Source organism: Mirounga leonina, unplaced genomic scaffold, assembly GCF_011800145.1.
Source record: "Mirounga leonina isolate KUSES-001 unplaced genomic scaffold, KU_Mleo_1.0 Mir_173, whole genome shotgun sequence".
Taxonomy (NCBI): domain Eukaryota; kingdom Metazoa; phylum Chordata; class Mammalia; order Carnivora; family Phocidae; genus Mirounga; species Mirounga leonina.
The window spans coordinates 83,134,175-83,146,575 of NW_023270447.1; the positions used below are offsets into that span (position 1 = coordinate 83,134,175).

A 12,401-nucleotide genomic window follows, 5' to 3' on the forward strand; every position below is an offset into this window, starting at 1 on the left:
GGTGCTGCTGGCACTCAGAACAACCCTGGCCCGAGGCCTCAACTCTCCTCCGAGAGCTCAGCATCTTTGCAATGCATTGCGTCGCCTCGGTCATTTAGGGTGAGTACGTGCTCACACCCTTAGTTCTTTTCTCAGCCCCTTTTGGATTTCTTTTTAAAGCTGGTTATGAAAGGCCATTAGGCAAAGTCGCAAACTCCTGAGGGCAGAGAGAAGGCTCTGAAAGGCCTGGTAGTCTGTGCATTTCCACTGGCTCGCTGGCTCAGCACAAAGGACGTCCTGTCCCGTTGTTGTGACTCTGTCTAACCTGGGCCTCGAGGGCCCCTAACCTTGTTGTGCAACGGGAAGAAAATGGTGCCTCCAGGGAAAAAAGGAGTGTTCAAGCGAGGTGCAGCCTTTTTGGGCCCCTCATCAGCCTATTGAGACCCACGGGATAATCAGAACCTGCCCCAAACGCTAAGATTTCCTCAGCTTCTCTTTGGACCGACCTGGATCACTGTCCTTCAAGGTTGCAATCTCTCCTTCTATTTTTTTATGGTGCTCAGTCACTTTTTGGAGTCTTTCTTCGAGGCTCACGATCGTCTGGGAGTGCTGTTTGATTTGCTCCTTATATTCCCTGATTTCTGTTTCAAATCCGTGTTTCTGTGAGTCCTGTTCTTCCTGGAGGGCCTTCACTGTCTGCTGTTCCAGCTGTATCCGCTCCTCCATGATGAGCTGGGAAAACAGGGACATCATTAGTGTGATCTTGGGAGCTGGGTGTGATGTCAAGGACGACAATAGCAATATGCCCCTTTTGCACCCACAGGCATGGAACTTGGACCCACCTCAGGGCCTTTGCACGTGCTGTTCCTGCTGCACAGTACTCTCCTCGTCCCCAAGCTCCTTGCATGGCTGACTCCTTCTCATGTTTCAGGTCTCAACTCCAATGTCACCTCCCTCAGAGAGGCCCTTCCTTGACTGCCTGTCTAAAGGAGCAGACCGAGACACTTTCTATTCCATCTTCTGCTTCCATTTTCCGCGATGTGCTTATCACCATCTGAATGATCTTGTTTCTTTATTTCCCATTCCCACTAGAATGTAAGCTCCAGGAGAGCAGAAACTTACTTTTCCTTATTTACCAATGTACCCACAGCACCAGTGCCTAGATCCCTGCCATAGCATCTAGACCTAGATGCTCAATAAGTATTTGTTGAATTAACAAATGAACAATTTTATAAGAAAAAGAGAATGAATTCGTATTTTTTTTAAATTTCTTTTTCATTTTTTAAAGTAGGCTCCACACCCAGCAGGGAGCCCAACGTGGGGCTTGAACTCACGACTCTGAGATCAAGACCTGAGATCAAGAGTCAGACGTTAACCAACTGAGCCGCCCGGGAGCCCCAAATTTCTATTTCTTTTTTTTTTTTAAGATTTTATTTTATTTATTTATTAGAGAGAGAGAGAAACAGCATGAGAGGGGAGAGGGTCAGAGGGAGAAGCAGGCTCCCCGCCGAGCAGGGAGCCCGATGTGGGACTCAATCCCAGGACTCCAGGACCATGACCTGAGCCGAAGGCAGTCGCTTAACCAACTGAGCCACCCAGGCGCCCCCCAAATTTCTATTTCTTAAAAGCAAAAAGTCCCAATCATCACCAAGAGGTGAGCTGGACCCTTTCCCTCAGCCGCCCTGCCCTTCCTGAGGCTCTTCTCGGGGCTTCTCGATGCCTCATCCTTGCTCCCCTCCTGCTTCTCTGACCACTCCTTCCTTGGCTCTCCTGATGACATCAGACTCCTGCTCCTTATTCCCAGCTGACATGTTGGGCTGCAGCCCCCGATCCTGAAGCTCACACACACACACACACACACACACACACATTGTTTTAGCGATCATGCCTCCTCTAAATTGAGATGTCTTGTCTTGCCACAGCCTGAGCTGGCCTCTCCAACTCCAGTCTCTCTCAAATTCACTTTGCGTACTTTGGCCAGATGAGTCCTCATTACTTCCTTGCCCACAGACCTGTTGGTTGAATGTATGAATGACGAATGAGTGCAATATTGAGCCCTGATGGTGGAGGGCCTTGAATGCCGAGCTAAATTTTAAAACATTATCTTAAAGTCTGTGGAATAGTCATTGATTACTAAGGTCTGGGGCTGCTCAGTCCTTCAGCCTGATCCTGTGAGGACCCTGTATTACAACATCTTAGAACTCCTGGAGAGAGGGCATTGTAGCCTCAGTTCACTTTTTATTCAAGACCAGTGCTTCTCAATAGAGGGTGATTTTGCCCCCCAAAGGACATTTGGCAAAGTCTGAAGACACTGCGGGTTGACATGTCTGGAGGGAGACTGCAACTGGCATCTAGCAGGTGAGACCTGGGGTGATGTTAAGCATCCTGTGATGCAAAGGATGGCTGCGCACAAGAAAGGGTTAACCAGCCTGGGGCACCAGCAGGGCCCAGGCTGAGAGCCCCTGGTCTAAATCATGAGTTCTCCCAGCGTTGCGATCCTTCATTGAGGGAAAGATTCTCCCGGCCCCGGAAGGCACCAACTCACCATTTTTGTCTTGGCGGTTTCCAGTTCAGCTAACGTTTCATTTAATTTCATGGTGAGGCTCTCTGCTCTTAGGCTCTCAGCTGTCTTGGTTTTCTGAGTCTCTTCTACCATGGCCAGTGCGTCATTTAATTTATTATTTAAAAGATCTTCTTTTTGTACTTTTAAGTCTATTTCCTGGACAAACAGCAAACATCAAATTAACAGAAATTCAGGAATGAATATTTCCCCTAGCCGCCCCCTGGCCCGGCCCCCCATTTTCAGAAAGGAGGTGAACTCCATTCTGTTATTGTCCCTTTTTCAGCCCAAAGTCCATGCTTTCCTGGGAAGGTCCCAGTTACTATAGAGCTTGCTTTTCTCTCCAGCTGAGACTGTCTCCTGGTGATTTCTGGTCTCTGAGCTCAGTTCTGTCACCTGGAGTGCACTGAGCAAGTTTTATTTCTCTTTTATGAGACAGCCCTTTAAATATTTGAGGAGGGCTGTCATGTCTCTCTCTAAATCTATTTTCCAGGATAAATGTGCTGAGCTCCTTTACCCCTTCGCCATAGGATCTGCCTTCAGCACCCTCCTCCGCATCCCTCCCTGGCTTCGGAGGGATGGCCTCCCCTCTTCCCTCTGGGCTCCGGCAAGGTGGACTCCCCTCGTCATGTCCGTGCACACCTCATCCCTCCTCCTGGATCCACTTTTCCAGCCTTGGACTCCCCAAATTCTACTCTCCTCTGGGAGCCCCTCCTCAGGCCATGCGGAATGTAAGCTTTGTGACTGGTCCTGGGTGGGGGCTTCATGAACTTTATTTATTTGACTTTATTTTTTAAAAAGATTATTTGGGGCACCTGGGTGGCTCAGTCGTTGGGCGTCTGCCTTCGGCTCAGGTCATGAGACCAGGGTCCTGGGATCAAGCCCCACGTCGGGCTCCCTGCTCGGCAGGAAGCCTGCTTCTCCCTCTCCCACTCCCCCTGCTTTTGTTCCCTCTCTCTCTGTGTCTCTCTCTGTCAAATAAATAAATAAAATCTTAAAAAAAAAGATTATTTATTTGAGCGAGAGAGAGAGAGAGAGAGAGAGAGAGAGAGAGAGAGCATGAGCAGGGTGGGGGAGGGGCAGAGGGAGAAGCAGGCTCCCCACTCGATCCCAGGACCCTGGGATCATGACTTGAGCTGAGGGCAGATGCTTAACTGTCTGAGCCACCCAGGCGCCCCTACTTGACTTTGTTTTTGAAGAGCGGTTTTGGGCTCACAGCAAAATTGAGAGGAAAATACAGAGCTCTCTTATACGCTCTCCCCACTCCATTGTGCGGGATCATCAACATCCTGCACCAGATGGTACCTTTGTTCCAACTGATAAACCTGTGCTGACACACACGGTCACCAAAAGTCCGTAGTTTATGCTAGGGTTCATTCACTCAGTGCTGTACACTCTACGGGTTTGAACAAATGTATAATGACACGTATCCACCATTATAGTATAGTGCAGAGTAATTTCACTATGCTCCATCTAGTCATCCCTCCCCTCCACCAACCCCTGGTCTTCGGTCTCCATAGTTCTGCCTTTTCCAGAATGTCACAGACTTGGAATCATACTGTAGGCGGGCTTTTCACAAGCATTATTTCATCCAATGTAAAAGAGCAGTTGATGAGATGTAGTGCTGGGTCTTCTCAGACTCTGTTGCTGGCAGGATAAACTGGTAGGACCTTTTATTTGGGAACGTGTATCAAGAGGCTGAACATGTTTACACCCTGTGACCTGGCGATTCCACTTTTGGGAATCTATCCTAAGGACATAACCGCACACATTCGCGAGGACTGACGTGCAGGGCTGTTCAGCCAAGCATTTTTTCACTCGAGTGGAAAGTGAGAAACAGTCCCAGGGCCCAACCACAGGGGACAGGTCAATAAACTGGGGTCCACCCAACGCAGTGCAAACCCTGGTCAGCTGTCCGTGGCAGGTCGTGGAAGAATGTTCCATGCCATAGAGACGTTTTGGTAATGTATTCAGTTAAAATATAGCACCCAGGTCAGCGTGCACAGTGTAACGGGGTAAATCACTTTGTAACAAATGGATGTTTGCGATGTCTGTAATAAGGATCAATGTGTAGATGGTCTGGGAGGAAGCCCATCAAAATGTCACTAGTGGTAACTCTGCTCAGTGGAAATCATGGGCAGTTTTTTATCTTCTTCCGAATGGTTTTCTGTAAATAGTTGCTCCTTTTATAATTGGGAAGGGAAACGGATTTAAAAACAACAAGAAAAATCCATTTTCGTCATGTGATTCCTGTAAGCCTCACGTGGGAGCCACTTCGTTCTCTGCGTATCACCACTGAACTCCACCTGATTCTATTTCGGGGCCTTCACATCACCGTGACTGTTGAGAAATCCCAGTGCAGTGCAGACCACGTGCAGCCCTGGCCAGAGAAGGTGCTCACCAGGGACGCGGGCAGGCATCCCACGGAGCCGCCTGTCACCTGCAGCGAAACACTCGAGCTGTCCCCGAGAATCCACAGCAAACCGATGGTTTCTTTGATGGGCCGCAAAGCTGCCCAAGGGCAGAACGCACTGCCAGGCATCTTTGCTCCTTGCCAACCACTCAGCCTCTTTGACCCAAGGACAGGACAACAAAGTTGACTGTGCCCCCGGGTCTGGATTTATTTTTCTTCTCCCCGCTCTCCTTTCTTTGTGCCCATTGCTCTTCTGTGTATATGAGTAAAACAGCATGTGAATAAGCAACTCTATGTCTGGGTGGTTCTTTGACCTTGCCCTTCCTTGGTATTTCCTGGTACATGGGGATTTCCTGGGGAGGGGTCCCGTTTCTCCTTGTCCGGTGTGATGCCCCCCCGTCTGCCTGGAGGGCCGTCACGAGACCTCGCCCTCTGATGTCACTGTTGTTTTCCCTGAGGCTGTTGAGGGTGTTGAATGCACAGCAGAGTCCTCTATCTGATGATCCTTAGGACAGATTCTCTCTGGGTTGAGTACCGAGAATGGCTCAGTATCCGCGAGCCATCAGTTCACTTTGATCCAGAGAATTGTGCAGCCCCCTGAGCCCTCCCTTTCGCTGTAACTGTTAGAGTAAAAACTGACCATTTGTTGATTTCACTGATACACGTTTATTTTTTATTTTTTTTATTTTTTGTGGGGTTTTGTTGGCATTAGTCTCATCCCTGATCCATTTGATGTCCTCACTAATCTACTTTAAAAATGTTAATGTCTCCTTTCCTCCTGCCCCGAACTGAAGTGTTTTATGGAAGATCCATGGTGAATCGTTTGGGGAAACAAGGCTGTGTGTGAACAGATTGCGCCCTGGGGGCTCTGTGGGCCCGCAGTGTCTGCCCGCCCTCCCTCAGTGCACCAGCCTTGGCTGACAAGCCCTGCATCATTTCCCCCCGACTCTGGTCTGCCTTCTCTGGGCACGCTCCAGTTGGTTAAGGTTCCTCTTAGGAAGCCGTGCCTGGGACTGATAGGTCATGCAGATGTGGTTTACTGATGCCCATCTCTCTGGGGCAGCGGTGTTCCAAATGCACCAGCACCACGTGGGGCTGCTTGTTAAAGATGCAGATTGCTGAGTCCACCCCCTAGACGGTGAATCCGAATCTCTGGGGGCAAGGCTCAGGAAATGGGCATTTAAACACCGCCCCCCCAACCCCGCCTCAAGTGATTCTATGCATGCTAATGTTTGGGAATCTTGCTTTAAAGAAAATGATCTAAGATTGATGTGAATAGACGCAAAGACCTTTCTCGTCCCCTCTGGTCTTCAAAGTCCTCTGAAATTGTGTTTACCTGCATTGAAATTTAACCCCCTATTGTCAGGGTGTGTGTTGAATCCCTTGCCTTGACTTTTTCGATATTAGCCATTGTGTGTGTGTGTCCCTTGTACTGTTGGGACCCAGGAGGAGTGAATTCTGTCCTACAGCGGGGAGGTGCCTAAGACAGGGTCCCATCAACAACCTGTCTGCTCCTCCCAGGAACAGTTGTCAGTGCGGTCTGACTGGGCAGGTCGTGGTGCCCACGGGGACAAGGTCGGCGGAGACGCTGCTGTCCAGGTGGTGGGAAATTCAGGCATCCCTCTCCTGACATCCCCTCTGTGACCCCCAGCAGCTGAGGCTACACACTGTTCAAGGATAGTAGGGAGAGGAGGGGGACAGTGTGGGGTTCAGTTCTGCCCCTCCACATCCCAGCTATGAGCTCATAATAATAATAATAATAATAATAATAATAATAATAATAAAATAAAAGGAGCCGACACACAGAGCATTCACTGAGTGCTAGACACTTTCCTCTGTGTTTTATGAGCTTGTGAGCAATCAAGCCTCACCACTCGATGGGGCTGATCTATGGTCATTATCTGGACTTCATAACTAGGGAAACGTAGGCACAGGGATGGTAAGACACTTGCCTCAGATTGCATGGGCAGAAAGCGGCAGAGGTGGGATTCGAACCCAGACCGCCTGCCTCCAGAGCCCTGCTCTTTTTTAAATTTATTTTTTTTTAAGATTTTATTTATTTGCGAGAGAGACAATGAGAGACAGAGAGCATGAGAGGGAGGAGGGTCAGAGGGAGAAGCAGACTCCCCGCTGAGCAGGGAGCCCGATGTGGGACTCGATCCCGGGACTCCAGGATCATGACCTGAGCCGAAGGCAGTCGCTTAACCAACTGAGCCACCCAGGCGCCCCAGAGCCCTGCTCTTAACCGTGCTGGGCGTCTCCGTGTCTGCTCCTCTCTGAGACTCTTACCTCTTTCTGCTTGGTTATGTGGTTCTCCAGATCTTGCACCTTCTTCTTTTCCTTCTCTATGGCCTCTTTTGCTTTGTGTTTCTCGTAGGCGAGGCTGCTCTCTGAAATCTGGAAGTCAGGGACAACTGGTTTGAGGGAGTGTATGCGAGGGAGGAAGGGAAGGGGCACCATGAGGGAAGCCAGGATTAGTAATTGCCCAGATCAGTGAGTCAGGGCTTGGGAATAAGGCTCAGGGAACAGGATGCTCACGGGAGAGAGGGGTGGGAGTCTTGGCATGCCCGCCACGGCGGTGAGAACCTGAAGGTCATGTCTGTTTGTCACCGCATAAAAGAGAGGGTTATTCATCGTTCAGGATTTCGGGCCTGTGTTCAGGAAGTGACGTGCTGGTGAGTGTTCGGGTCAAGGCGTTTGGCACTGAGCCACTAATTGAACTGGAATGTGGGCCCTCCTTTGGGAAGTACCTGGCTTCTTGGGAGGTGGGGCAGGAGAGGCAAAGTGGAGGGGAGACACCTCCTGTCCCAGCAGACCTGACACACCTGTGGCTTCAGGCTCTCTCCAGCCTTCAAAGGCTTGGGTCCAAAAATTGATGTCCAGGACCATTTGGAACTGAGAACATGTAGCCCGCGGGTCCAGTGACATGGAGGTGGGGATTGAGGACCAGCCTCACCTACACAAGCCCCAGGAAGTACACAGTGCAGGGGGGGTTGGAAAACTCAATTTGCAGCTTGGAATCCTTGCAGTGATGCTCCCATACAAACACAAAGTTCACAGAAAAATATTTTAAATATATGCATGTATGCATAGACAAGGGCCTGAAGAGATGTGTACTGAAATGTAAATACCGGTTATTTTGGGGGATTGGGATTATGGCAATTTACATTTCCTCTTTTCGCTGGTCTGTATCTTCTATATTTTCTTGCGTGAACATACATTATTTGGCAAAAAAGAAAAATGACTGCAAATTGTCCTAGGGAATGCGGTGCTGGGGGTAGGATGAGGCTTTGGGGCTGCGTGGCCCTGGAGAAAGAGTCTTTCCAACAGTCCTGCCATCGGAGCCTGTGTCTGCGGTCGCCATCCCGCCTGCCCTGCTCTGCACAGGCCTCCAGCCCCACCTGGGCTCTGACTCACCTCCCTGCACGAGCTTGGCATTTGCCTGCTGCCATGTCTGCTTAAGATTGCCCAGCCCCCACCCTGCCAGCCGGAAGAGGCTGCTGGCCCCCTTTTGCGTGCCCCGTGGGATTCTGCGCCGCTTGGCGGGTCGCAGTTGAAAATAATGATTGACACTGACTCCTCTTGAAATGCTTGCAACACGAGTGCTGGGCACCAGGCACTGAGTGCATCCGTGCATCTCATCGGCAAACCCCCAGAATGTCTGCCCAGCGAGTTGCATTCTGCAGGTGAGGACATGGTGGCTGTCACCGAGGCAGTAAGGGGACGGATAATGTACAGAGGTCACGCCACCAGGGAGTGGCGGTGCACGCTGGGACACCAGCGCCCTGCCCTAACCATATGGCCACTTGGCTTCTGGACCTTGACTTATGTGTCATCCTGATTAAAACCCCACCCTCCCCAGAGGCAGAGACCTGCTTCTACGCCCATACCTAGTCGGGCACAGTGTCCACCGCACCACGGCAGGAGCCAGCGCCTCAAGACCCCACTCCTGGCCCATCTGTATAAGGGACACTCTAGGCACAGCTGCTAAGTTTGACCTCACTCCCTGCACGGGCTGACACAGTTCCACTGCCAAGGTCTTTGCTGGACTGTCTGCCCCCCCCCCCCCACCTCATTGGACCCACACCATCCTCCCCACCCCACCTGGACGCTGACCTCACCTGGGCAGGTACTTCATAATGAATACACTGACTCCTCACGACAGACGTCTAGGGTGGTTCTGCCACTACACCGTTACAGATGGGGGCACAGAGACGGCAAGGCACTTGCCCAGGGTCAAACAGCATGTTGGGGCAGAGCTGGGATTTGAGCCAGAATTGGCACTTTTTGCCTACCAAGCTTTCCTGCTTTACCGCCTTTGCGTCTCCCTCCGGCTTTTTTCCCCGGGACCCCTCATCTGGCTTCCATCTTGTTCCAGCTTTGTTTCCTTCCTCACACCGCTGCCCCTGTCCCTCCGGCTAAGGGAGGTCCCTGTCCCCTGCAGCTGGGCCACTTTACCCAGTGGCATTTTCTCCCCCCCCAGATGTTCCCTTCATGCTCCTTCTCCCCTCCAGGTCTCACTCAAGTGTCACCTCCTCAGAGAGGCCCTCCCTGCATGGGGCCACTCTCTAGTCCACCCCTTTGATCTTCCCTGCAGGCTTGTGGCCCTGGAGTTCTCGTGTGCCCCTGGGTATGTGGTGTCTGTCCCTCAGCCTAGAGTGGAAGCTCTGGGAGGACTGTGCACTGTGGTGTCGCCTACGCCCAACAGGGCCTGGCCCCTGCTAGGCACTCGGGAAGCACTTGTGGGTGGATGAATGGAACAGAAATGAACAATTCATGGAGTCAGTACTCTGTTCCTGGGAGTTCCCTGAGGGCCAGCACACGTCGGTGCCCCCTGCGGCCTTGCAGCCCAGCTCACGGAGCTGCCACCGCAGGTCACTGAGTTCTCGCCCTGGCCTCCAGCTCCTTCTTTGACTTCTGGGGGGGGGGGGGGGGGGCGGTTGGGGTGTTTGGGTTAACCTGAGTGACATCCCTCCTCTCAGCCTTAGGCCTGCCTTCCATGACTGCTCCAGGCCCGTGTGGCTGGTGGGCCCCGTCCCCAGGCTGGTGGAGGTGGCTAGAGGTGGACGTTTCCAGCGCTCCCCAGGCATGGCGCTCGGGCCTGCCCAAACCATTGTCACCCTCTCCCTGAGGGTGCACTTCTCATCCGCTCCGGATCTCCGGCACTTGCTCATGGGACTGCTATGCGAGCCTGTCAGGTACCGGTCTATGCCATCTTACTCCACAACTGTTTGTGTCTCTATAAAAGATCTATGAAACCAGGAGACCAGAGCTGGGAGCGAGTGTTTTTCTACGGTGCCCATGCTGGATTGTGTCATAAATACCTTTCCGTGAGGAGGAGGGGGTTGCTGGCTGAGGGACTGACCCAGATGCCAACCCAAGGGTTCTCTCCTGGAGCGCATCTCTCTGCCTTCAGTGGCTGGGCGGGGAATGCTTATGTAGAGGGCCATCTACATGCAAGGTGCAGGTCTAAGTCCTCTGTCTATATTACTCATTTAATCCTGCCAGGCAGGGGCTGTTACCATGCCCATTTTACAGAGGAGGCAACTGAGGCCCTGGAGGTTAAGTGACCTGCTCTAGGTCATACAACTAGTGAGTTGTACTTGACATTGGCCACTTCCCACGGAAGTGCCACCCAGACGCCAACCCAAGGGTTCTCTCCTGGAGCGCATCTCTCTGCCTTCGGTGGCTGGGCGGGGAATGCTTATGTAGAGGGCCATCTATGTGCAAGGTGCAGGTCTAAGCCCTCTGTCTATATTACTCATTTAATCCTGCCAGGCAGGGGCTGTTACCATGCCCATTTTACAGAGGAGGCAACTGAGGCCCTGGAGGTTAAGTGACCTGCCCTCGGTCATACAACTAGTGAGTTGTACTCGACATTGGCCACTTCCCACGGAAGTGCCACCCAGCACCTGCCCACTGGCCTGCCATATTCTCCATTGGGGCGTAGAACCATGGCCTCCTGTCTGGCCTCAGAGCTCCTTCCACAGGGGTTTTGGCCGCTATGGCCCATTTATCTCTCTGCTCCTCATACCTCCTTCTGTTGGGTCAAGTGGTTCTCCAGATCTTGAACTCTTCTCCTTTCTGTCTCTAAAGCTTCCTTTGCTTTCCTTTTCTCATGGGCCATGCTGCTCTCCAAAACCTGAAAATCAACGACCAGTCTTTTCGGTTGCCTGCGCATTTCGGGCGGGGAAACTGCTCATTCTGGCCATATCACTAATAGTGGTAGCAGGTCCCACGCTGGGGGGTGGTGAGTATCCCCTGCTGGGGCCCATGGCCAGCACGTCACACACAGTGAACCCTATCACGGTGACCCTAGCGGACGAGTTAGTGGCCCCAGCTTGTAGACAAGGAAGCTGAGGAACAGAAAGGTGCGGAAGGCCCAGGGGTCATGCAGTTTGCTGTAGGTGAGGTCAGGATTTGAGCCCTGTGCAGAGGACGGCCCACGGCCTGCATCCGGAGGCCCTCGGCAGGGAGCACGTGAGCAGAGGGAACCGGGTCTGTCTTATTATCACTGCACCAGGCAGTCGCTCTGATAAGGAGAAGAATCTCATTAATAATGGATATCCTATTATTAAAATAAATCTCCTAAAGAGAACCAGGTTTCAAGATGCGGACAGTGTATTGAACTCATGAGCCGCAACACCCATTTCTAGAAGGGGTGGGGGTAGACCTCGCACGTGGGGCTCGGAGAGGGCATATGGGGAAAAATGTGGTTGGGTACTCGTGCTCAAGGAATTTTATTTAGGAAGTAAATGGCTAACACCAATCGCAAAGGATAGAAATTGCCCACAAGGCCCCCGTTTCTAGTCCCTGCAAGAAAGGGCACGTGAGCTTTCAAATGGGTTGAGTTCTAAGCACCAGCTTGACCATAAGATGTCTGGAACTTGGAACATGGTTTCCATTATAACCCGTGGCTAGGGTCCCAGAGATTAGCCTGCCCTGATGAGCCTGGCTGAAATACTATCTATTTTGTAGTGAAAACTCATTACAAAAAAAATCCCAATAGCAGCCCTAGAGAAAGCAGAAGAACAGTAGCATCATGGGACTTGGCACACTGCTTTTGAACATTTGGTCGGGGGGGGGGGTCGGGGTTTCCTGTAATTTGTGGAAGAGACTCCCAAGCACTTTCCAGTGACTTAGGGTCAGCTCTGCTGCATCTGATCTCGCATCTATACTCACGACTTTGCTCTCGGCAGCTCCTTTGCAGCTGAGAGGGGCACTAAGGGGAAGATCGTCTTTGCACGACGCGACACACACGGGCCCTGGCCCCCTCCGCTGCTCTGCTCCCAAGTTCCCAGGCAGGTAATGGGAGTTCACCTCTAACGTTACCTCAGAACTTGCATTATGGCCTAGCATTCTGTTGCCCTTAAAAATTCATCTGATAATGTGGCAGAAAGCCTAATAAAAAGAAAAATCAAAGAACCATTTGAGGTTGCTTAAAGTCTG

At 51.6% G+C, this 12,401-nt stretch overlaps 1 protein-coding gene across 1 annotated transcript in view; it reads right to left on the reverse strand.

Annotated features, from left to right (window-relative positions):
• FHAD1 (forkhead associated phosphopeptide binding domain 1) overlaps window positions 1-12,401 on the reverse strand; it is a 122,202-nt gene that overhangs the window by 25,696 nt on the left and 84,105 nt on the right. The window contains 4 exon segments of the mRNA XM_035019737.1: window positions 486-711; window positions 2,525-2,698; window positions 7,242-7,349; window positions 10,987-11,094. Coding sequence (XP_034875628.1) covers window positions 486-711; window positions 2,525-2,698; window positions 7,242-7,349; window positions 10,987-11,094 — 616 coding nt within the window.